The 25,602-nt window shown below is 40.5% G+C and overlaps 1 protein-coding gene across 7 annotated transcripts in view; it reads left to right on the forward strand.

Annotated features, from left to right (window-relative positions):
• The window catches only part of LOC309689746 (3',5'-cyclic-AMP phosphodiesterase 4C-like), a 105,523-nt gene that overhangs the window by 19,718 nt on the left and 60,203 nt on the right, over nucleotides 1-25,602 (forward strand). For 4 of the 7 annotated variants that reach the window (XM_082506371.1, XM_082506367.1, XM_082506374.1 and 1 more), the window contains exon 3: nucleotides 443-645. In XM_082506371.1, the coding sequence (XP_082362497.1) occupies nucleotides 443-645 (203 nt within the window). The other 3 variants (XM_082506378.1, XM_082506373.1, XM_082506375.1) reach the window with 3 other exon arrangements.

Raw genomic sequence — 25,602 nt, forward strand, 5'->3', positions numbered from 1 at the left:
CACTTTGGTCAGGAATGGATTGAGGAGCGTGACAAAGAGTTAAAAGTCTCAACTTAGTCACCAAATTCTCTTGAGCTTTAGATGATCTGGAAAAGCAGCTCAGCTCTATCCAGTCTTTACCTTTCAGCTGATAGAACTTAAGGTATCTGCTGCTAACATCTTCTGCACACTTTCAAAGGGCCACGCAGTCCATGTTTTGGCAGCACAGTACACCGTAATGTTGTGACTGATTTATGAGCAGCTTTCAAATGGCTTAAGTAAAATGGTTTAATCCTTTAAAGAGGCGTTCTGGACTCTTGTGTTGTGCTGCATTAGTTTTACTGGCTGTGAGTGATTAAACTTTCAGATGAGTGCGTATTCTGCTTGTTTCCACACACGTCACCTTGACTGGAGAGTAATATTACATTAAAAATATGTTTTTGCTTTTTCCTTTGGGATGCAGCATTTTCGGGATTCTATACCAGTGGGCAACCATGTGGTGCGGCGGCGTTTCTCAGGCCCACTGCTGCTGCCTCCGCTGTGGAGGAGACACTCCCATCAGGACCACTCATTCGATACCCGGCGAACATCTCAAGGACACATGCTACCGCTAGCCCGGCTAGAAGAGCTGTACAGTCTAGCACTGGCCACCCATGATGAGCACCGGTCAGTGACACACACTGTTTGTTTGTATGTTTGTTTGTTTTGCCTCTGAGGAATTCCTTCAGTGAACTGTGGATGTGGTTAAACAGGGGAAATTGCTGATCTTCCTTTTTCTGTGGGGCTTTGTTTATCTGTTAAGCTTCATCAGATGAAGCTTAATGCACAGATGATTCACACAGATGATGAACTCTGTGTGAAATGGAGAATAAGATTAGTAATTTTGAGACAACTTCTTTCTCTGTTCTGCAAAAGTTTTAACACACCCATAATTTCATTTTATTTTGCTTCCAAGCAGCCTGACTTTCTTACATTTTTAAGTGCACTTGGGCAACAGCTCTCAAGGCTTTCTGAAGGTCTTTTTCATTCATTTTAAGTCCTTTCCTGTTTAGTTGCTTTTTTCCTGGTTAAGCCACTTAACACTGACTCAAGGAAAGAACATGTTTGGTGTCTAAGCATAAAAGACAAATTGGGAAAAACTGTAAATTATATCTTTAGGAACTTGTTACAACCAGCCGGTAACAGAAAACACATCGACAGGCATGGCATAACATTTTTGCACCAACAAGTTAAAAAAGGCCAATTTTAAGGAAGGGAAACAAAGAGAAAGGCTGTCATGGTCTGTGTTGCATTTAGTCAGTGGTGATGGGGATCTTAAAGGACAGAAAAATACAGCGAGATTTTGATCCACCATCCAATACCATCTGGAAAGCAAGTCATTGGCAGCGGGTCATTTTTCAGCATGGCAAAGATCCCAAAAACACTGCCAGTGTATGCAGTAAAAGCATACCTGGATAGAAAAACACACACAGTCATGGACTGGCCCAGACCTCGGACCTCAACATTATTGAAGCAGTGTGGGATCATGTTGACAGAGAATGAAACAAAAGGAAGTGAACATTCAAAGATGTCCTTCAGCATGGAGAACTATTCCTGAGGACTTCTTAAAGAAATGACAAGAAAGCTGCCAAAGAGAGTTCAGACATACTGAATACTGAATTTCGCGTTCATTAGAATTGCACAAACTCGGTATGTCTCTCTTTGCACGTTTCAGCAAATCACCATAACTTTCCCAGCAAAATATAAAGAAATGAGGAGTGACTCCAGACTTTTGCATAGTACTTTAGTTAAGTTTTTTCATTCTAATTAAAAGTTTTAGGAATCATGTTTTTCTTGTTCACGAAATGAAGTCTTGTTTGTTGGTTTGGAGCAGCTGTTGTTACTGCTTAACACAAATTATGTAAGTCAAGCTCAGCAAATAGACATTTGCCTCGTTCGTCTGTACCACTTTCCTGTCACATGGTCATGTTTTGGTGATTGTCTTGGTAGGTCAGTGCTCGTAAGCAGCAGACAGAGGCTGTCTATGTGACACTGAGACAAAAATAGAAATGTGGACTGTTGTTTTGTGGTTTCTGGTGATAATGAAAGGCATCTCCTGTGTTTAAAAAAAAAGAAGCCTAGTAATTGGAACAACAGTTAGAAACCTCCCACTGAAAGGTCATGCATGTGGGTGTGGGTGTGCACTTGTATCTCCCCTGACTCCCTTTTAGACATAAAGGCTGACCATTTTCATGTTTGAACATCTACAAACATGTGTGTGCTGTCCAGGCATTAATTACCAAAAAATAAATAAATAAAACGGCTGATCTTTGTAACGTAATCGTGCTTTTTTCAGACTGAAAATCCTTTTTGGATAAACAGCTCATTAGCTAATGATACAGCCCCTATTTTTCCTACATAATAAAAATAAGTGGGTTTGGTGACATCAGTAATTTGAACCAGCCCCGTGTTGTTTTCCTGTTGTACCTATAAACCTGAATTTATTCGAATTTATAAAACGCAACCCAATCTTCCAGCTGGTAATGAGATAGGGTACAAAGTCTGACATATAAAATTCACTGCAACCTTATAGGAAGCTGCACTGCACATTAAACTATAGGCCTTATGATGGCTATATACCAACATGCAACCACTCCTATCTTCAGTTACACACTGGTTTGCCTTTATTTGTTAGTTTGAGGGCTTGTACACTGTGATTTCCTGAGACAGGGTTAATGAAATATGTTAAATCAGTGCTGCTCTGACCAGTAAACATATCTCTACCTTCATTATGTCAAAAATCTGTCTGACTGCTCAATATCTCTTACCGGTATATGACACAAAAGATAAAAGATGGATTTTTCCAAAAAATCAATTACAAATAATGAACAGGCAGTTTTGCTCTACCAGAGCAAATACAATAAAGATAAAGCAATGTTGTGTAATGCTGATGATTGGCGGTTTGACAAACAAGACAGCGACAGACAGGGAAACAGATGGAGATGGCAGGAGGAAGCTGGTCGAGAGAGGCACAGTAAGAGGTGAGGATGGCGAGAGAGAGAGAGAGAGAGAGAGAGAGAAAAGAAGGGAGAAACTGAGAGGGCGAGAGGGAGGGGGAGGAAGCAGGAGGAAGCAGAGAGATGGAGAGAGAGAGACGGGGGGAGCTGGTACTGACTGAGAGGCTCACAGTCGTTTCAGCACTCCGCCTCGTGGACAGCAGCGCACCATGACGTCGCGCGCGCCTCTCTGAAGCGCGTGCCTTCCTCCTCACAATCCCTGCAGACGAGCTCTACGCTGTTCTCCGAGACTGTTTGTAGCTTAGAAGTCGCTTTTTTACAAAAACAGACAAAAAAACAAAAAATAAAATAAAATCCAGCGAGCACGTAAAAGTAAAAAATGGAGTGCACCACACTGAGCAGAGAGGGAGCGGGGCTCGCCAAGCCGCCCAAACACCTGTGGCGGCAGCCCAGAACTCACATACGCATCAAGCAGCGCTTCAACTCGGACACCGAGCGCTACCTGTGCCGCAACCGGACCCTGGAGAAGCTCCGTCCCGGACTGAGGCAACCCCGAATGTCCTGGCCCTCCTCGCTGAAACGGTAACCTTCTTTAATCTCCCGAGTCACTAAAGTAAAAGCAAGTGAATTGTTTTCCACCGCTTCGGGGATGAGAGTCAATTTGAAAAGCCTAAAAGTTCAGAACACCCACTGGAGCGTTGCTTTGACTAATTACACGATGAAATAATGGCGTGACGATAGTTTTAATTGTCAAGGTTCAGAAGAACCCGCAAACCAAAGCTCTCTGAAAGTCGATTAAGCTCGACGAGCTGTGTAGCTAAAGTGAAACTGTGTAACTTGTCATAATCTTTACACTTAACAGTGCTCAGTTTGACAGCTGCCTGTTTATGTAGCTGAGCAGAGTGGAGCGGTGATGGCTAGATGTTATTGTCTGAGAGATGATGTTAGGCCATTAGTCTTTGCTGCCTGTTGCAGTCATGGGTGGTGGGGCTGGGGGTTAGGGGGAGGCTCCCCCCCAGTGTTGTTTCCCACCAAAACCTTTAATGCTGCTGACACGAGCGGGTGATGACTGTCAGACCCTGAAGCACACAGTGCAAACATATTAAATGGGTTTTAGATTCTATGCCCTAAAAACTCCATTTAACATCCGAAAAGGTTGATTCAGTTCATTTGGATGTTTTCAGTGGGAGATACGTTTCATCCAGGTGACTTCTGCAGGTTTCCCCAAACTTATAGACAGTACATTTGCACAATAACTGAACCTAGCCCACTGAATGAACAATGGGCTGAGAGGTCAGTTCCTTGATCATCCCTGTAATGTCATTATAGATAATGTTTCATTCACATGTAGAAAATATAAGAGCTGTGAATCAGTAATGGACCTGCAACAGTGTCTGTGTTGTTGAAGAGCTTTTTCTTTTTTCTATAGTGACTTGTTAAAAACCTGCATAAATTGTATCCTTGCAAACATTTCAGAGATAAGGCTCATATGACTTTTTAGTTCCAGGCTGTTTCTGACCTGTTACGCATTTCCTTGTATGTAGGAGGGTTTCAGAGGTGATTGCTGGGGTCTTTGATGCTGTATCCTCAGAAAACTTAAAATTCTGCTCTTTATTACAAGTTCATAAAAATATGTAACATACAATTTTTGAATAATCTTCTCCCTTGATTGCTCATCTTAATCTGATTCTTAACATATAAGAAACTCAAACATAAAGCCTTTTGATCATGCCATGAGAGGCGTTTTGGATTATTCAGCCCACGAAATAATCCCCTGTGACTGCGTGGGTGTCTCCTGCACAGGCTGCCTACCTGTTCTTCGAGCTTGACTTTGTGTTCTGCACCTTTCACTTTTTAGGAATGATGGAGGAGGGAGGATGTAGTTAACGGTGCACTATGTAAACCTGCTCAGCCAGGCTGGGAAAAGGTTCTGACTTCCTCTCCCTACTTTTGCACCCAGAGATTGCCAGGCGAGAGATTGATGGCTGGTGTTTGTGCCTCACCCTTATTTGTGTGATTTTACTGTACTGAGTTTGAAAAGAGCCTCAAGGATGTGCTTTTAACTCAAGGAGAAGAAATGAAAAAGGACTAAACTTAAGAGCCTTGTAAATTGCATTTTATTTTAAACGAGTTTTGCAAAACTCGTTTTTTGTTCATTACTATTTCATTTTCTCTGTTGAGATTTAGTGCCACGATAGTTTAGACCCCGGCTCAGTGTCTTTCCATTGCTAATAAGACTGTAGGGAAACATTGGCGTGTTTATGTAACACGCGCTGACCCTCGGTTTTCGGTGTTTCCTATAGGAAAGAAAAAGCTGAATTATAGAGTTGATAAAATATTTTGGTGATTGGATGCAGCAGAGCTGAACAGGCATGAAAACCACTGTCAGTTCAGCTCCGTTCCCCAGACGCTGTCAACAAGCAATGCGGCAGCTCGTCTCGCCTCAGAGCTTTCTCACACTACACTGAAGTGCTTTGTTTTTGTCCCCTGGTAGTGCACCAAGAGAATAAGAAGAAGATAATCACCAACAAACAATTGTTTTTGTAATAAGACAGAAAAAGGCCGGGGTAAGATGTGTATGGCATGTGCTGACAATATAGACTTTGTATAAAGATGGCAGTAGCAACAACTGGTTATGGACTTAGGTTTTTGAAGTCTCAACTTTAGAGCTTCTTGTTTTCTGAAAGCAGAAGTAACAAGAGGGTGGAGTGCTAACTTGGTTGTACCCTTGGTTTGGCACTAATATCTGCCAAATGGACAATTTTCAAGCATCAGAACTGAAGTATTGAGTCACTGGATAGTCTGAACTGTACAGCAACTCATATTCGTTTAACACCAACAACGCAAATACACTGAGAGGCTCAGTGCAGCCGTGCCCAAAATTCAAACAGGTAAGTATGTATGCCTCCATCTGCATACATGCTTAGTGCAATATTTGGTCGGCGTGTTGATATAATGTAGCTGAACTGAGATTAATTCAGTGTTTAACATGCCTTGGGGTAACACTGGGAAATTTCTCCTGCACTTGCATAATTTCAAACAGACAGTAAACACCTGCTTGGCTCATTATCATATTCTCGTTTCCCTTTTTCATCTCTCATTATCAACTGAACATTTCTCAACAGCTCCTGGCAATAATCATTAATGATTCAATTTGTTCCAACAGGTCATTTTTCCTTTTCTGAGTAGAAGTGCATGCTCTGCACTTGATGCTTGATGGCACCATTCGATACAAAAATTCTGAAAACATAACAGCACTTTTTTTGCATGTGTGTCTGTTTGGTTTTGGGGGTCTTCACAACCACAGCACCATATGTACTGAGTAGCTAGCTAGTTTCGGCGGCTTCTTTGTTTAAAGTGGGTCACCACAGCGGGTGGCTCCACATTTGAGTTGGCAGGCTTTTTATATAGAATGCTACTTGATACTGAAAATTACTGTCAGGTTAGATATTTGCAGGTTTGGCGGTTTGACACCAATAGTGTTGTCTTCACCTTCACCTCTAGCTGGCACACAACCTCATTGCTGCTGATAGGTAGCCACACAGCCCCTCCCCTCACTAGTAGCTGAACATGTAAACAGCAACTCAGCAGAGTGAAGCATCTTAAGGACTGATGTCCAAGTCTTTATGAGGAATTCAGGAGGTCAGTAAAGCTCCTGTTTCAACAGCATTGAATAGTTAATAAGTGTTAAAATCAGCTGTTTAACTATTAGCAGTTACCCACATTGACTGTTAAGTTACCATTAACCTTCTAAGACCCGAACTCTTCCACAGCATGCATTTTTAATTTCTCTATGATATTTGGGCATATTGGGGCCTGATGAATGTAGAAACAAAGAATTACCAGATTTTTTTTTTTACCTTATTTTTGTTTTTAAGAAAAATGAGAGCCACATATGAGGATATTCATTTAAAATTTTGATAGAACAGTAGCAGTATAATGTCCTCGTAAGTGGATATCAGGCCTTTGTAGAGCAAAATTGAGTATTTCTGTCTAAATAACCCAAAATGTGATGTCCACATATGCGGATGCCAGGTCCTAGGAGGTTAAGGTAGTGGGTAGAGGTTAATAGCAAAATGGTAGCATTAATGTGGGAGTTAGGCAGCAAATGTGAGAGCAGCTAAACTGAACGTGATCTATTATGAATCGACGGACAGAAAAATAAGAAAGGCCACAAGCCAGACAGGATTTCTCTTGGGTCACAATCTGACATTAAAGTGAAGAAAATATGACAAAGGTTCAATAAAGACTCATTGTGAAGCAGAATGGGAATTCTTTTCTGACTTTTCTCAGTGAAGCCACATCAATTTGTGTCAGACCTCAGCGTACCTGAAAAACTAACCTGAAATGAAAAAAACAATTATAGTAGAATATGTAAGAAGAAGGTAGTATGTGCGCAGACTGGCAGGGATACCGTATGCCGTATGTGTTTGTGGAGGTTTCTGTGTATATCCGTGTGTCTGTGAAAACAAATTATAAATTAAAATGGATTGTCCAAGTTCACTGCACTGTAGAGTAGAGTCATTGCACAGTGGACTGGACAATGAAGCCTGCTGCCGTCTTACCCTCAAGCTCTTCCGTCACCCTCACTGTAGGCCTGCTGCTTTTACCGTATCCGTTAGTTCCCCATACGATCCTGCCAGTGTGAATGCCAGCTTCTCATCTCTCAATGATGATCGAGAAAATGCAAACAGTTCGAGGTGTAGGTAGGAGTAAGAGCAGTGAGTCAGCCCGCTCTGTAGCCACCAACGACAACACCACTGGCACTGCCTTTACCCTGCTCTGAGTACGTATTTCCTTTTTTCTTTTTCGTCCCAGAATGCCTCTGATTGTGGATCATTCTGGATGACTCAGATTATTTTTAAATATAAATCATCTACAACACACGTGGGCTAAAATTTTATGTAAGACCCAGTAAAAAACATAATGAGTTATGAATTTGAGTCTGCAGTTAAAAAAAATAAAAAATAATATTAATAAAAATGAGTCAGTAGACCAAACTTTAATTTTTGGTGACTCTCTCTATGCCAGAATCTCTCTGGAATCATGGCCACTACAGCTGTACCCACATATAATATTAATTGGATCTTTTTTTCATTAGGTATAATGATGTGGAGCTTAATACTGTGCTAGCAGATCTCTCTTGTGGCACGAACAGCTCTTTCTTGGATTACTGTACTCAGTCAATGACAGATAAGAGTGTTCCTCTAACTTTTTCTCTGCACCATAATTTTGCTTTTAAATACAACCGACATCGGAGCACAGCTGTTATGCAACCTCTTCATTAGGTACACCTGTTCCACTGCTTGTAATGAGCAAATATCTGATCACCCAGTCATATGACAGTAATTCAGTGCGCTTAGGCATATAGACATGGTCAAGAGCACCTGCTGGGGTTCAAACCAAGCATCGTCATGGAGGATTTAAATAACTTTGAACAGGATGGTTGTCAGTGTTGAATGGGTGGGTCTCAGTATATCAGAAATTGCTGATCTTCCTCAATCTGACCCACTGGTGTCAAGACAACTATCTCACCCTCAACGTCGCAAAGACAAAGGAGTTGATAGTGGACTTCCGGAGGTGCAGAGAAGTACACACCCCCATCACCATCAACGGCGCTGCTGTGGAGAGAGTGAGCAGCTTCCGGTTCCTTGGAGTACATCTGGCTGAGGATCTTACGTGGTCAGTACACACAAACAAAACAGTGAAGAAGGCGCAGCAGCGCCTCTTCTTTCTCAGGAGACTGAAAAGATTCGGCATGAGCCCCCGCATCCTCAGGACCTTCTATCACTGTGCCATTGAGAGCATCCTCACTGGATGCATCACCACCTGGTATGGCAACAGCACCGCCTACAACTGCAAAGCTCTCCAGCGAGTAGTGCGGTGCTCTGAACGGATAATTGGAGGTGAGCTTCCCTCCCTCCAAGACATCTACAGGAAGCGCTGCCTGAGGAAAGCGGGGAGGATCATCAAGGACTCCAGTCACCCCAGCCATAAACTGTTCAGACTACTTCCATCAGGAAGGAGGTTCTGCAGCATCCGGTCCCGTACCAGCAGACTGAGAGACAGCTTCTTCCATCAGGCCATCAGACTGCTGAACACGTCATAGACACCTCAGCTTCACTACTGGAACTTCAACATTATGCACTCCACACTGTATATAAATGCCACTTGTTTTGTACATATTCAACTCTGTATATTTTATATATTTTATTATTATTATTATTTTTTTTTTTTTATTATTTTATTATTATTTTTTTTTTACTATTTAATTTGTAAAAATGTGTATACACACACACACACACACACACACACACACGTAGGAAAATATTTAGTATACACATCCAGAAATGCATACACTATTATATATTGTACATATATTTATTAGTTTCAGGTTGGCCATTCTTGTATTTTGCTCGTTTGTGTTGTTGTGTTTGCACATCTCTGTTGCTTGTGGGGCTCGCACACAAGAATTTCACTCGCATGTGCTGTGCCAGTGTGCCTGCACATGTGATGTGACAATAAAAGTGATTTGATGTGATTTGATTTGATTTGATTTGATCTTCCCACACTCTAGGGTTTACAGAGAATGGCCCAAAACGGAGATGTCAGACCTTGAAGCAGATGGGCTACAGTAGCAGAAGATCATGCTGCCTTGTTGCTGCAACATTTGAATGGTAGGGTCAGAGTTTGGAGTAAACAACATGAAAGCATCAATCCATCCCAGCTTGTATCAGTGGATCTGGTGGTGTTATGATACAGCACACTTTGGATTTTGGATTTGGTGAAAGAGGAGAACATCACTGACGTATAGCCAAAAAATCAGCAGCAACTTTGTCAAAATTCTTCCCTGAGAATTCGGAGTTTCCAGCACCTTGTTGAATCTGCGCTAGGAAGATTTAACCTCCTAGGACCTGGTGTCCACATATGTGGACATCACATTTTGGGTTGTCTAAACCAAGATATTTCATTTTGCTCTACAAGGGCCTGATAACCACTTACGAGGACATTATACTGCCACTGTTCTATTGAAATTTAAATTGAATGTCCTCATCTGTGGATCTCATTTCTCACAGAAACAAAACTCAGGTAAAAAAAAAAAAATCAACTCAGGTAAAAAAAGAAAAAATCAGGTAATTCTTTGTTTTTACATTCATCAGGTCCCAATCAGCCCGAATAGCAAGGAGAAATTGAAAATGCATGCCATGAAAGAGTTCAGGTCTTCAGGCAATTTTCCTTTTGAAGGCAAAAGGGGGTCCAGCAGGATGATAACTCTGTTTGCCATCATTGTCCTTGGGAGGTTCAATAATTTTCTCTTTATTAATCAAAAGAACAAATGCCTTTCAAGTTTTTAGTCTTTTGGTGAAAGTGACAACTCTGAAATTCACCTAATACTGTTAATAGGTGTAACTGCGGTCCTGCTGACTGGCTCACAAATGGCACAGAAAGACAGAGGCCAGATGGACATGACAGAGTGGATTGTTTGTCAGGCTGAAGGCCGCGCTTCAGGCTGAATTACAATGAATTAACAAATAGGGCTGCACTGTCTTCCTCGGGGGTCTTCAGCAGCACAGTCCTGTTGATGCGAGTGTGTCAGCTCCCAGGGGGAATGGATTTTTGGCTTCGTGGCCACAGGATGTTCTCACGTCATTAGGTCTGCAGTGTGTTCATGCATTACCAGTGGCTCCACACTCCAGGCCATGAGTAGTGAGAAAAGAAACTGTGATCTGGAGAATTGGTCAACTTGAATCGGGAATGGGCTGCTTTGAAAGCACTTCTTATGGGGTGATACTGAAAAATTACACTCGTTGCTATGGAGCCCTGCTTTCCAGTGATAATGGCATGAAGGGTTACCCACTAGGTTATCAGAGAGTAAGGGGCAGCTTCGCTGAATGTTATCTAACCAGTCTCATGTTGACAAAAGACCCAAAGAGGACTGGCTCCATCACTACAGCAAAGATTAGTGAAAGCAATGTTGTCATGTTTCATACCTGCTGTGTGAGCTGACCTGCAGGTGCCACTTATTATGTGCATGTTGCATCAATCAACTTCCATTACTTAATCGACACCATTTAACCACTGCTACCCCTGCAGGGGAGGATTTTCCAGTGAAATTAGAGGGTGCTGATGGGTCGGTGTTTTCACCATCCAATAACAGCTAATGTGTTGTCATTTCAAGGAAGGAAGCTGAAAAACCTTTGGGAATTTCAGTTTACTGAGCATTTCTCTGCTCTTTGATAATGAATCTACTCTAACAAGTCTCATGCTAGTTACTGTGTCTCTTTTTGGCGAAGACGTGAATTCGTTAGTGTCTGAATTTTACAGAGTGTCAGTAAATGGTTAATTTATCAGTCAGCAGTGCTCGTGTTGATAGTCCAAGTACGTGGTGCTCCTTTTGGAGAGGCTTGGAAGAGATTTGTTATTGTAAAAGGTGAAGATGAGCGTTCAGTGGCAGGAACATCGATTCATTATCGCTGCAGTCTATTGAAAGGCTGACAGAGGCAATGCGAAGCAGCCTGCATTTTTCCTCTACACTGTCAGCCAAACAATCAGAGTGGTCCACGGAGACACTGTTCAGTCTTTGAGTTTGTTTTTCACCAAATATGTTAGCCAATAACAATTAGGGTCAGGATGCTGGAGCTTTCTTTTAAACAAAAGAGCTAGAAAACTACGTCTAACATTTCTGTATTCTTTGGGTCTCCTGCTGTTATTTGGCTTCAGTAAACTGAAACAATTTTCATAAGTGGATACGAGCAAAATCTGCGAGGTTTTGGAGCCAGTAATTTAAAAAAATAAAAAATCCCATTAGCCACTTGAATTTTCAACATTAAAAATTCCAATATTGTCATTATTTCCATGAAACAGCTCCAGAATTAAATTACCAGATTTTACTCTTAACCTTTTAAATGCTTTTGACTATAGGTAAGTGAAATTAGTCACACAGAATAACTATAATGACACAAATGTTACATGGCGCTCCGATGGTCTAGAGACAAAGAACTGTACAGCCATCCTTTTGATAACATGCATACAGCTAGGTTTAGACATTCAAATTTAAATTCGGTGACTCTTGATGGACTCCTCTGGTTCAGCTCTATCATGCTGGCACAAACGTTCATCAGTTTTAGTCATGAATGGAGTAAAGTTCCACTGCTTATAGTTCAATTACATACAGGTGACGTATATTTAACCAGGCACTGTTAGGCAACACGCAACACACGCAAATGAAGACTGTGACATCGCATTTGTACGGGGGTGATGAAATGAACATAATATTTAAAAAATTCAAAAGAACTGAGATTTACAATAATTTTTTTTAAAAGCTTATAGCTGTTTTTGACTTCTACGTGATGGGGCATACATGATTTCACACTAAAATCATTCAAAAGGGTCGTCTAGGAAATAAAACAACTATATATATATATATATATATATATATATATATATATATATATATATATATATATATATATTTTTTTTTTTTTTTTTTTTTTTTTTTGGCAGCCATCTTGAAAATTGCTAATAGGCTTTATCAAAAGATGAAGCATATGTACCAGTTTCGGCTCTTGGATCCACCCAAAACAAAATGAGCTAACAAATTCAGGCAAATATTGTTAGCAAATGTTTTTTCCTAATGTACCTAGTCATCGTTTGTGACATTCATTCGTTCATTGTTGGATCCGTGTCAAAGTACAGTGCGTTGTCTACCTTGTCATATATTTAATGCATTAATCCACTGCACAGAAGACAGACATTAAAAATGTATTTGAAAGAACACTGATGAATTAAAATGCCCTAAGAGGTGGAGGTGTACCTCCGCGCCTGCATTGCTTATTAAGTTTCTTTAAAAAGACTCAGAAGGTATAATGGATTTAATTTATGCTAGCTAGAGTAAAGCAAGGCAAAGGCCCCTCCTCTTGCTTTGTCTCTTATGAAAGAGCCTCACATTTAATTGTTTTACCAGCACAACAACCTGCAGCTCACAGAAAATCTGGCACATTTTCTGACATTTCAAAGTTGTCTCTGATTATGAAGACAAACAGTGGACACTGCTTCTGAGGTTTGCGATCCCATCTGTGCTTTTCAAATGTTTACGTATCTTGATTCCTGATTATCAGCTTTTATTTTATTCATTTATTTGCTTGGCTGCATTAATATGCTTTTAGCCACATTATATTTATATATTCATTCTTTGACCTCAGTCTTTTTGACCATGCATGGCTTCTTATGTCATAAACCGTAGATCTTCAAAACTGACATCATGATGGTGTGTTTAGTTTGAGAGCAGACACAGAAACATCCATTTTACCATGTCCCTACAAGGTTTAGATGAAAAATGCTCAGTCATGTTCTCTTCCACAGGCACAGTTAGTATCTGTCAGAAATGGAGCCAGAACATAATCAGACTGCAGAGATGTTTTAAAAAATTGTGCCCACCGTCGACTTAAAGCTGAACAATTAGCGCATTGTGCTTTGTTTATTTGTGCATAAACATTTAAAAAATGAACATTGCAGACTGTGCACTGACTTTTTGCCATCTTGTTGTCTTGCTATCACAGTCGGGCCGTTAGGACAATGGGTAGACTCAAGTCAAGGCATAATTAAACTTAGCAGCTAACTAAATCTAATTACATATCAGGATGTCTGTTCACTTTCCAGTAATCTAACACTCATATCAAAGGGTGTGGTAGTTCGGGCCAGCATAGCAAGCACACCGTTTTACTCTGGGAGATCAAACATGTCGATTTGGATCCTTAAACTTTCTCTGATTTCATGGGAAACACAGTGCAAACCTTCATTTCTTCATCTCATGTAGATTTGACTCTGGCAGAACTGTTTGTCCTAAACTCAGATTTATAGCTGTGATGTAAAGGCACATCCATTTAACAAACGATTGTTGCCTTCTTGCTTATGGTGCATTTGCTTACAGCTGGTGTCCGGACACACGCAGAGATGACAGTGCTTTCCCGTTTCCCAGTGAGTCGTGTCGTCTGTTTCAGAAACGGGTCAGGTGTTTCTCGGAAACCGCTGTTGCTGCCCTCTTGATGAACTTGTTTGTTAATTTTACTCAGGATGTAATGTTTAATGGTGCTCTAATGCTTTCAAAGATAAGTTAATCACTGTCATAATTTCCTGAAAAAGAAAATTAATATTCGTAGTTTTCATTTCAAGTGTCGAAAAATAAATTACCTTGAGGCTATCCTTTGTAAAACTGTGGGTAAATATGACTCATACATTGTCAACAGATTGATTCACTGAAGCGTGCGCGCTTATACAGACAATTAGGGTGGTTACATTTTATTTGATTAGGGAAATTAATAAATGCAAAGGAAAGGAGGCAAGGAAGCTTTTATTAAGTTACACAGAGAAAAGATAACATTTTCCACAAAGCCCTTATTTTCCACTAACAGAGTTTGTTTATTATAAAGTAAAAATTAATCAAACATACAGATGAATTCATCACCTTCTCCCTCAACTTACAATTGGGTACAGAAAAGGATTAGAGCCATTTAAAGTTTTCCTGACTTTTAAAGTCAGAGTTCTAACTTTGAGAATTCAGATTTTTTTTTTGTTTGTTTTATCTTCATGAAAATTTTTCAGTGGCCTTAATGCGCATTTCCGAGAAAGGAGTTGAAATCATTTTTCATTTTCCCTAATCCTCTTCTTTACTCATGGTCCCGTTTTTAAAAATCTCACCTGAATTTGTAATTTTCTGCCATTTGATCAGACATTCTTTGTAAACCCGGTGACTTCACAATAAAACAACCACATAATGGCCTGAAATTTTAGACAGGGAATAGAAATGAGTGTCAGGCGTGACATTTACACATTTTATCCCTTGTCCTCTTCCTGCCAAAACATAAAGAGCCCTGTTACTGTGGCATATTTGTGATGCAGCATAACATTGAAATAGCGCTTTTATTGAAGGCTCTATCTTGAAATGGCGACTTACCCACGGTGGCTTGCTTCCCAGTCAGCCTGCAACAATTAATTATAATTGCCAGACAAACAGAAAGTGAAAAATTAAATGAGTCAACAGATGCTATCTGTAATGTGAAGAATCTCTTTTATTAATTCTCCAGTGACAGAAGACGGATCCGCAAAACACAATCAGGTGGTGAAATCTTAAAGTCAGCAAGCTCTGTGACCTCACAGCAAGAAGGATACAACACACATACTGTTTGTTTGCTGATTTCACATTAGAAGCATAACGCCAAGGACTATAAATATTTAGAAATATTATTTGAGTCCTTAAATGACATGGCAACAAATGGAAGTTACTTTCTCATCGATGTTGATTGTAATTACTAAGAAAACCTAAAGGCTGTTTTTCCCTTTATCTGCAGTAGTGTGGGTTGTGAGGTGACCAAGCATTTCTAAGTAGCTGGCAATCACAGTAGAAAATAGGGTTTCTGATCCATCTGGCAGGAGAGCAGCGATAGCTCAGCGATTGAGCTCTTGAGATGAGTAAAGCGACGCTCGTCTGTGTGCATACAGTGCCCGCTGATTCAGTCGTGGTACAGCAGGTCAGAGAAATGAATGCAGGAGCACTTGATAAACCTCAATGAATTACCGAACCATCCTCTCGAGCACAGACTTGTATCTTTGTCTTTGTACTGACCTCAAGCTGAAGCACGTCCTGTTTAATTTATTTTACCACCCTTGGCAGTGGTAGGGTAGAAGGAAAATTGCATGTCTCCGTTGTCGTTTTCATCTTTTATGCTATCAAAAAAAAAGAAACTGTCAGATGGCGCACACACCTGTGCCAACAGTTTCTAAACATGCTGTTATGTCACTGCATGACCATGCAACTTTTTTTGTTTTTACATTTAGGAGCCAATCTGTTATGCCAGTTTAATAGCTCAGGCTAATAACTCTCTCATACCGAGAGATTAGAAATGATGGTAACAGCTTCCAAAATAATGTGGTCCGTTATGAGTTGCAACATTCCTCTCCCAAGAATTATTGGATGGGACTGAGACGATGATGCCACCATTTAATTAATAAGGAACTTCTTTCAAAACAAGTCATGCCATTTGACCTTCGCTTCACTTGAGATCAGCTGAGTTTTTTCTCGAGTTCCCAATGCTATATTGGGATGGCTTTATTTTGGATGCTGTGGCTTTGGATATCACGCAATTTGAAAAAATTAAGAAGGAAATCACATAAACCATTTGATTGGGAAATTATTTTATCCCTATGCAAAGTCTAGCCTTGTTTTTACAGACTGTTCCCCACTAAAACAATCTGAAGTTGACGGTTTGAATCGTCACCCTACTATGTGGCCATGTTGCCACATAGTAATCACTGCCCCCACCAGCTTGTACGTGGAAACACTAAAGTGTTCCCAGGCCAGCCAAGAGATATTATCTCTCTTGTGTGCCCTGGGTCTGACCCTGGGCCTCCTCCTGATGGGACATGGCCGGAACACCTCACCGAGGAGGCATCATAGTCAGATGCCCGAACCACCTCCACTGGTTCCTTTCGATGTGGAGGAGCAGTGGCTCTACTCTGAGCCCCTCCCTGATGGCCAAACTCCTCACCCTATCTATAAGGGAGAGGCCAGCCACCCTTTGGAGGAAGCTCATTTTAGCCACTCGAGGTTTGGAGTTGGCACAGGGTCAGTCCTATCTTGACTTCGCTAGGGAGAAGGCAAAGCTCTTTGATAGTGGTGTTCTGCAAGCCAGGTTAACGATGTGGGGTCCATACGTGAGCTTATGCTGGTGGAGGACTTTAAAAACTCTGTTCCTGAGTCTATTGCTTGTTATTTAAGTGAACAGAGGGCTTTAACTTTACAGCAAGCTGCCACCCTGGCAGATGAGTTTAAGCTGACTCATAAAGCAAGTGCTGTAGGACATGATATCCATCCTGGACAGGTAAGAGTGGGCCAGCTAACAAGGCAAATGCAGTTATGGTTTTAAGATCTAGGCCCAAACTGTGTTTCTTCTGTCACAAGCCTGGCCATGTGGTTGCCAATTGTGTCAAACTGGCACTCAAACAGAAAGCCCACTCAACGCAAAAAGGGCCTGCTTTGAGAAAAGTCAGTCATGGTTCTCAAACCGACAAGGTTGCCAGGCCTAGTAAAAGGCTAAACTTGGAGCACAATTGCTCAGTAGCGCCCTGTAATCAGTGTAAGAGGTCAACTAACCCTGAGCTGCCATTGGTTGACAATTTCCCAGGTCCTCAAAATGACCTGCAGGGGGACAGACTGTGTATAAAACCACCAGTAAGACCCGCAACCCTGGCTAACAAACATGCCTGTACTGGTGACTTGAGGAATCGTCTGCAAAGTGTTTCAGTAAGGCCCACTAGCTGCCTGCTGGGTTCTCCACATGTGATGGTTCAAAGCCCTGGCTATCACATGGGACACTGTTTCGAGGGTCTGGGGCCACTCTCTGTCAATGTTGTGAACCCACTGAGATGGGGTTGGCAGCTTCCGCAGGAAATGCCTAACCGTTGCTATGTGGTTTGGTAGGTGGAAAGCCTTCAATTTGTTGATGTGACAGTTACGGACTTGATTTGTGGTTTTGTTTATCATAATCATTTGACAAACCATAGGTTTGTATTTATGAGAGGGGGTGTTACGGCCCTAGCAGGGCCTCCTCCTGAAGGTGCCTGTGTGGGCGTGTCCCACCATCTCTTCTGCCTGAGGTGCCACCTTTCCTGTTACACAGCTGACTCACATCAGTAATTAAAAGTATTTAAGGGAAAGGTGAGCTCTGGGCCAGAGTGCCATTAGTGTGGTTACAGCTTGTGAGCTGAGTGTTTGTTGTGTTTGCAGCTAGTGAGCTGTGTTTTTTGGTGGTTTTCAGCTAGTGAGCTGCATGTCCGTGTTTGCAGCTGGTGAGCTGCTCTTTCTTTTTGGCTTACGTTTTACTTTATTGACCAACGCCTGAGTTTTGTGTTTTCTTAAATGGTGATAGCGGCTTGTCCGTCTCTTTTAGTTGAGCTACTTTAATAAAACTATTTAATTTAACCCTTTTGCCTCCTTGACTCCTTTTTCTGACCCGGACACTTTTTGTTACTTCCCCCTCACCGCCTGGACCCTTTTAGGGGAACGTAACATATGCGTGAACCCATAGGTGAGAGTAGGGATGTAGATCGACTGCTTTTACGCTCAGCTCTCTGTTCACCACGATTCGCAGAGGGGATCTGAACCTGAGTGGTGTTCTGAATTGAAAATTAAATACATATAAATAAACAATGATTTTGCAGCCCTCACACAGACAGAAAACTATACAAAAGATGTTATAAAAAAATCGAGACTATCTGTATTGGGTTCTGTGACAGCGACATGTGTTACTGTGAGCTGTAGCAGCTGTATATTTAAATGAAGTTATTTTGGAGACACTTGCCACTTTGCCTTCTGCTTTCCTGTTAGCTGCTGTAACCTTCCTCTTTCACTCTTTGCCACTTCACACAGAAATAATCTGTCTAAATAATACATCTGTAATATCTGTAATTGTTTTAGTTTGACCGGTAATATGAGAAGCATGGACTACAGATCAGTTCTAGGAGCAAAACAGGAGGCGGTAAGCATAATGACTGTGATTCATCACAGCAATGCAGATCTGTTGGTGTGTTGAGTCAAGGGGAATCACTGTGCTGATTAGTCATACAAAGCAGAACTGGATGATTTTCTTCTTCCTCTTTTAAGCTGGAAGGTCTGGGCTTCTGGCTGCAGACAGTAGTCCCCCTGCCACTCATAATGTTATGTTAATCATTTTTGTGCTATTGCCAAATTAACAGTGATGCATCCGTTTAATTGTCAGAAACTAAAGAGACCGTGGAGCAGACAATGAGTAGCCTCCAGCTCACGTCTGGTGTGCTCGGTTTTCTTTTTGCCCTGTAAAAATCAGATATGTAATAGAAAATATGAAGAAACAAAAGTTTCAGAGTTATGTCATTAGAAGTAAAACATGGAAAGGTTTTTAAAAAAAAAAAAAAGTAAAACATTGTCAAAATGGTTTGCAATCTGTTCATTTCGGGTTATTGTCTGGCTATTGTACAGAAGCAATATGAAGCTGAAGACTTATTGCAATTATTAATTGGTTTTCCTAATCCAACTTAATGTCTCCTCCACAAGCGTCTGTGTTGTAGGAGGTCTGGGATATTTGCTTTGCGTAGCCAGCAATCAAACTCTTTGCCTTGGGAGATTTTTATTGTTTGATTAAAGTAATAATTTGTGTTTTCATTTATTGCAAACAGAATTAAAGCTGCATTGGAAGACTTGTGTGTTGAAATACACCCACATAGATGGCCTAAATCACAAGCTGTTAAAAAAGAAGGCTGGTTGAGGGGCTGTTGATCAGATGTTATTTAATTCCTGTTTGGCATAAGGAAATCTCTTTTATACACAGAAAGAAACTATGAAGCTGAAGAGCGTAAAACTACAAATAACATGCACTCTGTTATGTGTATACCTTGTCCTGACCCAGCTGCTGAGAGAATTACAAAGATGGCTGAGCTTTTTTGCAAGAAAGAAATTAATTAACACGTACATGCAGACTGTCTCTTAGTTCTAGGAGGGGGTCAGTAAACATCTCTCGCTGTCTTCTTGATTTATTGCCAACCAGTGATAGCAACATTGAGAATATTTCACGTCAATAAAATTTCAGTCTTTTTTATGACCTTAACAATAATTGCCCTCCCATAAGCACAGCAGCAGTTGATCTTTAGCGTGCTCACACTAATTGTAACCTATGACCATCAGGTTAGGGTAGGTCTGTAACATCTTATAGGATTTTTCACAGTCGCAGGCCTCTTGAAGGGTTTTCTTTTCTCTTATTTACACTCTCAGGTTTTCAGGAGGAACACTGCGCACACACTTGACAGTAATCCCCATGACAGACTAACACTGTCAGACAGCCGAACACACGGAGCCTGCACAAAAAAAGCTTTTTAAAGCTCCTTTGTCAGCCACAAAGGATGGCGGATAGAAGAAAATCTTCACCTTATTTTCAGTTAAATTTATCCATCCTAGATTGCAGCACATTAAATAGTGGCAAAAGCAAGAAAAACTGCTTAACTGGAGTGGCAACAGCTGGTATTTTGAAGCCATGATGGAACATCCACGATGGCAGCCGGTGTCGTGGTGATGCTCTTTGTTGAGGAGCAGCTGCAGAAAGCTCTTGTTACCACTGAGAGCTGAGCTGTGTCAAAAACGTGCATTGCTAAAGAGAGGGATTTATTCATTCCAAGTTAGAAACTGCTCTTTAGAAGAACAACAGGCTGCATACAGAACATTACAATGCACCAGAGGCATGTTTTCTGGTGACATTAATTTCAGTGTGATAGTCATGCACGGTGAATAATAAATCAAGTGGCCTGCTGAATAGTATTTAGTGTTGATTCTGATGTTTGCATTTTCTAAAGAATGGCAGCAGGTGAGTCTGTAAAAAGTAAGTGATACTACACCTGTTAGCTTTACTGCTACATGTTTGGTCTGAGCGTAGATGTTTGTTGACATTAGCGAATGTCAGTTTGCTTAGGTGGCCTCTGCTTCATATTTCGGCTCCCGCAGTTACTGGCTATACCATTCTCCTGTTAGCTTTACTTCTGTATGCCATTATTATTGATAAGGCAACCATAGCCACACGGATTTGTCCGTCTTGATTTAATTTGTTTGTAAGAGAAGTGCTTGCGACACCCTAGCGTCTTCACTTCTACCTGTACTTACCTACAGGCTATAGTATGTCTCAAGTACTTTGTTTGGTCTAACTGACAGTATATGTGTTACATAAGGATTATGGAGGCAGATGAAAATGTTATTCTCCATCCAGTTACATTTAGTTTCTTAGGAGTGTTACATTTTTTCTTGTTGTTCACACACTTTGCATTTTCCAGAAAATAACTACATCAAATTTGAAAGGAAATCCTGCCAGTGCAGCACAAGCAGACACATTGCTGGGTGGGTTTTACATATGAGATTCTCCACGCATCACTGGGTAATCAGGATATGGATTCAAAGCTTTATTTGTTTACTTCTTAGAGCTCCCAAGTAAATCATTCTTTAGCAGTCCCACACTTGCACAGTGTCCCACTCATTTCTATGGTATTTTCTATTGTAATTGTGGCAAGCTTTCTAGGATTCAATACTATGTAACATTTAGCTGGATTTACCTGTCATCATTCACTGGGTGCTAAATCATTTTAAATGGCAATATGACGATTGCAGGTTGAGCCACATTTCTTTATATTGTGCTTCCAGGGAGCTAGACTTCTAATTTTTTAAAGTGTCCTTTAGCAGAGTTCTCCAGGATTTCTGAAGGTCTTCCTACCATTACACCTGCCCATTTTCAGATCATTGGCTTTTTCGTTTAAGTTACTTAATACTGACCTATGAATAATTAAAAAAACACCTGACTCAAGCAATGAACCAGTGTTGTGTCTACACAGCAACATGCCAAAGATAACTCAGTTTGACAGGTATGAAATAGGATTTTTCCACCAATGAGCTGATTCCCAAAAAGCTGTTAGTCAAAGACTTGGCATATCTCATACCTAAAAAACTATCTACAGCGTGTTCAGATACCAGAAAATTGAATCCTTAAGAAACAAGACCAGGACCTGAAATTCACCCGCCCCTTCAGTTGATCGACTACTGTTCATGAAAGCCTTATCAGAAATGGTCTCAATGAAAGTTTGGCTGCCAAGGCACAATTTTTAAAGAGGATCTTGTTACAATTGATGTAATTGTGAATGCAGAAAAGTACTGTCAGAATTAGATCCATATGGAAAGCATCTGATTATCTCTGGCTTAATGATGCCAAATACACTCTTAATGCAGTAAAAGCATACTTGAATAGAAAAACACACAATTGAGCACTATCAGTCATGGATTGGCCTCCCCAGAGCCCGGGCCTCAACATTAACGAAGCAGTGTGGGATCATCTTGACAGAGCACGTAATAAAGACAGCCAATGTCCAGAGGGGAACTTTGTAAGTACTCCACAAAACCTGGAGAACTGTTCCTGAAGACTACTTGAAGAAATTTCAAGAAAGCTTGCCTTATTCCTCATATACTGTATTCTCTTTATGTTTGCACATGTTTAATAAATCCATTTCCTATTTTCCTTGCCAAATATGAAGAAATGCGCTGTCATTTTTCCTCTCACCACCACAACATGAAGTGTTTTCACTTTACTTCTCATGTTGTTGAATTGTATCTCAAAACCAGATGAGTTCATTCTTATTAACAATTTATGGATTAAATGGTTCCAGGCACAGCAGAAAGGCACAAACTCTGGGAAAAGATGTATGAATATTTGGTCTTTTTAATGCAGTTTTACAGTTAGTACAGTTTGGTAAATGCTACTAAATACTAAAGTTTTGTCACTCCCTTGCAATTACAAAGGACATACTTAGGAGGAAACAAAGTGATGGAGAGTGGGACATCAGCTCATGCAGTCAACCTTTCTCCAGTGTCTTTGATTATTTTCTGCGTTAATTTTAAATATCGCAATTAACCAATAAGGTCAGTGTAGATACCTTTTTCCATTACTTTTACAGGTATGACATAAAGAAAAATGGTACCCTGGGCCTCCAAATATCATGATATTTATTTACTTTCATGGGAGACAAATGGTCTCCCAAACAACCAAGAACCCCTGATGATATTGCTCTCAAAGGCTCTTCATCCAGAAGAAAAGTTTGACCTTCTGTTTGAGACATTATAAATGAGCTGCCCCATTTTGGAAAAGGTTTACTCGTCAGTGGTTTCCCATTGTTTTGGATCAGCTCTCCCTCCCTGTGGAGTCTCGTGAATGGATGCTTAACCTTTACAGCAGTTTATTTGCTGTAGAGAGCATATATTACTGTTCACAAAAGAGAATCCTGGCACTGAAAAAATGTCACACATGACTGAAAAAGTGAATCAGACAAATGGGATAAACACATGAAAGATTCTGCCTCAGTAATTTATTGTGCAGTGAGCTGAATATTCCTGTTGGGAAGTACATTGCCACCTTCTGTTCTCAGTCTTGACAGGTACTGCCACACATACTGAAGAAGCTCAGATAAAGCGAAGATTAATTAATTTTGACAATATTAATATCTTTGGAGATTTTCAGAGAGCCGTTGTTTTCCTTTGAAGATTTTCCATTTTAACTGGAAGGTTGACGACATGTCAGACTGTTCTCGCTGCTGCCGATGAACAAACACATCGTGCGCATGAAGTAGTATAATGGTAACAGAAGCAGATTGGACATGTGTAAATTAACACTCCTCAGCTTTAGTAACACATTCTGGTGCTACTTACCAGTGTTGAAACAAGTGTTTGTTTTTGTGATGAAAATTCACCTATTCTCAAGTTTTTGTCAGCATTAAGAAAGAGTTTTATGGTCTAAACAAAATGAGCCGTACATAAAAAAATAGAGATTTGCACAGTGAACTTTAGGTAGCACAGGACAAACAGTTTTTAAAAAATACTGTAGACTATAGGGAAATGTTTAAAAGACAGCTAAAGACACTGGAAACATGAATCATGAATGCTTTATATACGGTCAGGGAGGAGACAGTTGAGCCTGTGCTGATATAATTAACCCCACAAGATGATGTTCCAAACTCTGAAAAAGCCAAATGCATTGCTTACTTGGTTAGCAAAGCTGTTTTGAGTTTTTCTAAGGATCGCCGGGGGTTCTTAACATGATACATACTTCCACTGAATCAGTTTCTGAATAGACATGTAATAAATAACGTGACCATGTGCAATGATTTTGCATTCTTTAAAATGATTGTTCAAATATCAGGGCAAGGGCTGCAACTACTCACAATTTATTGTCTTCAAAGCAACTTTGGCACATCAAGATAGAACAGCAATCAGGTGTGGAGTTGATTGGGGTCAATCTGGCAGTTCAATGCAATCTGTTTATTCATTAGCTGTGATATATCAGCGCAAATCTGTTGCCATCTACACGCAGATTAATTCTAATTAAACTGAAAGTCATATAAACTACTTACATTCAATGTCCAGCCAGTACCTCGTAGATTCGAAACAGAAATTCAGTGACATATTTGTTGTTGGACGGCAATTTAACAACCTTGCTTTTATAAGGAAATAAAAATGTAATACAACCAGTCGACTCCCCTTGTGCAAAGACATGCGTCATCAGAGCAGAGTGACTCAGATTTATTGTAACGTGTTGGCAATCTGTTTGTGTTTGCACTGTGATTGTTTCCAAGCTTTATCAATCAGTTTGACAGGCCGAGTCAGATCAGGTTGTCTCCTGCTGTGCAATCACCTTCTGATTGAAAGTGTTTGCCACAACTACTTGCAGTGTGTCTGTGTGTCTGTGACAGTAAATAATTTAATGTAATGACCATGCAACCACTTAGTTTCTTAGTCGTGAGGAAGTTACTGTCTACTTTTCATTCTTGTTAGTCTGAGACATGAAACAAGGCAAGTGAGCTCAAGCATAGTGCTGCCCAATTTGATACCTCTACTCATTTTCCGCAGAACCTGCTTTCGTGTCAGACTGAGCAATGAATTTGTGAACATTTTAACAAAGTGTTCAGTGCAGGATGTCCTTGTTCTTTTGGAGGCTTTGCCTGTCTGTTCTCACCAGGTGAAATGTTTTGTGGAGTTGTCTAAGTTGCCAGTAAGCTGAGTGTGACTGCAAAGCTACCAGAGGGCTTTTGAGATTGCAGTTAGTGGGATGACGACGACGCAAATACAGAGTTGATGCTGTCAGCGAGTCAAGGAAAAGCCAAAAAGAGGCCTAATAAGAGAGATAGGTCAAAGGAAACACACCAAACTATTAGCTTACTAAGGCAACAGAGAATCACTTTTACAAGTTGCCTAGTTTAGCAGAAAAAAAGAATAATTATTTTTACACTATTAACACCGCTCTTGTAGAGCAGAGCTGCTGACAGGCTGACAGACCACAAGTGTCATTTCATTTCATTACAATAATATCCGACTTTGACATAGATCACACTTTGCTTAACAGGAACAAACATACATTACAATGAAGTAAACAGAAGGGAACATACTGATACTGTTCTGACCATGGTCAACTTATAAGGATGACACTTAACACAGTTTTTGTGTATTTCTCACAGACGTGGGTGCCAAAAAAACCTTTCAAACTCTTCTACCAACTCGTTAGAGATCACATCTCAACTTCTCTCTCTTCAATTTGTTGTAAAAACCCACATCCAGGCAGTGCGTCGTCCTCAGAGCCACTATGAGTGCTGACATTTGCCCGTTGGTGGATTCTTATAAATACAAAGCAGTAGCAATTTCTTATAAAAACAAGGCAATATTTGCAGAACAAACTACGTGCCATATGGGCTGTTTTCCTTGTTTACTGCCTTTGCTCTGAACTTTGCCTTCAGCAGCAGATTAAATCTTAAATTCCCTCAGCTGTTTATTTCTCTTCACTCCAAACCTTTTATAAGGTGATCTCTCAAGAAATCTTCTTGAAATCTCCTGAAGGCTTGTCAGTAAGAAACCGTGACAATATCAAGATAAACTCTAACTATATTAATATGTGATATCATCTTAGTAGTTGCTTTACTTGAACTTTGATTATTTTTTTTACCTAAATTATTTTTGGATTTGAAGTGCTAAACTACACCATCTCTTTGGCTGTAGGCCCAACTGTGTCCAAGGTCACAGAGCGTA

The sequence above is a fragment of the Aulonocara stuartgranti genome (genome assembly GCF_965226115.1).
Source record: "Aulonocara stuartgranti genome assembly, chromosome: 15".
Lineage (NCBI taxonomy): Eukaryota > Metazoa > Chordata > Actinopteri > Cichliformes > Cichlidae > Aulonocara > Aulonocara stuartgranti.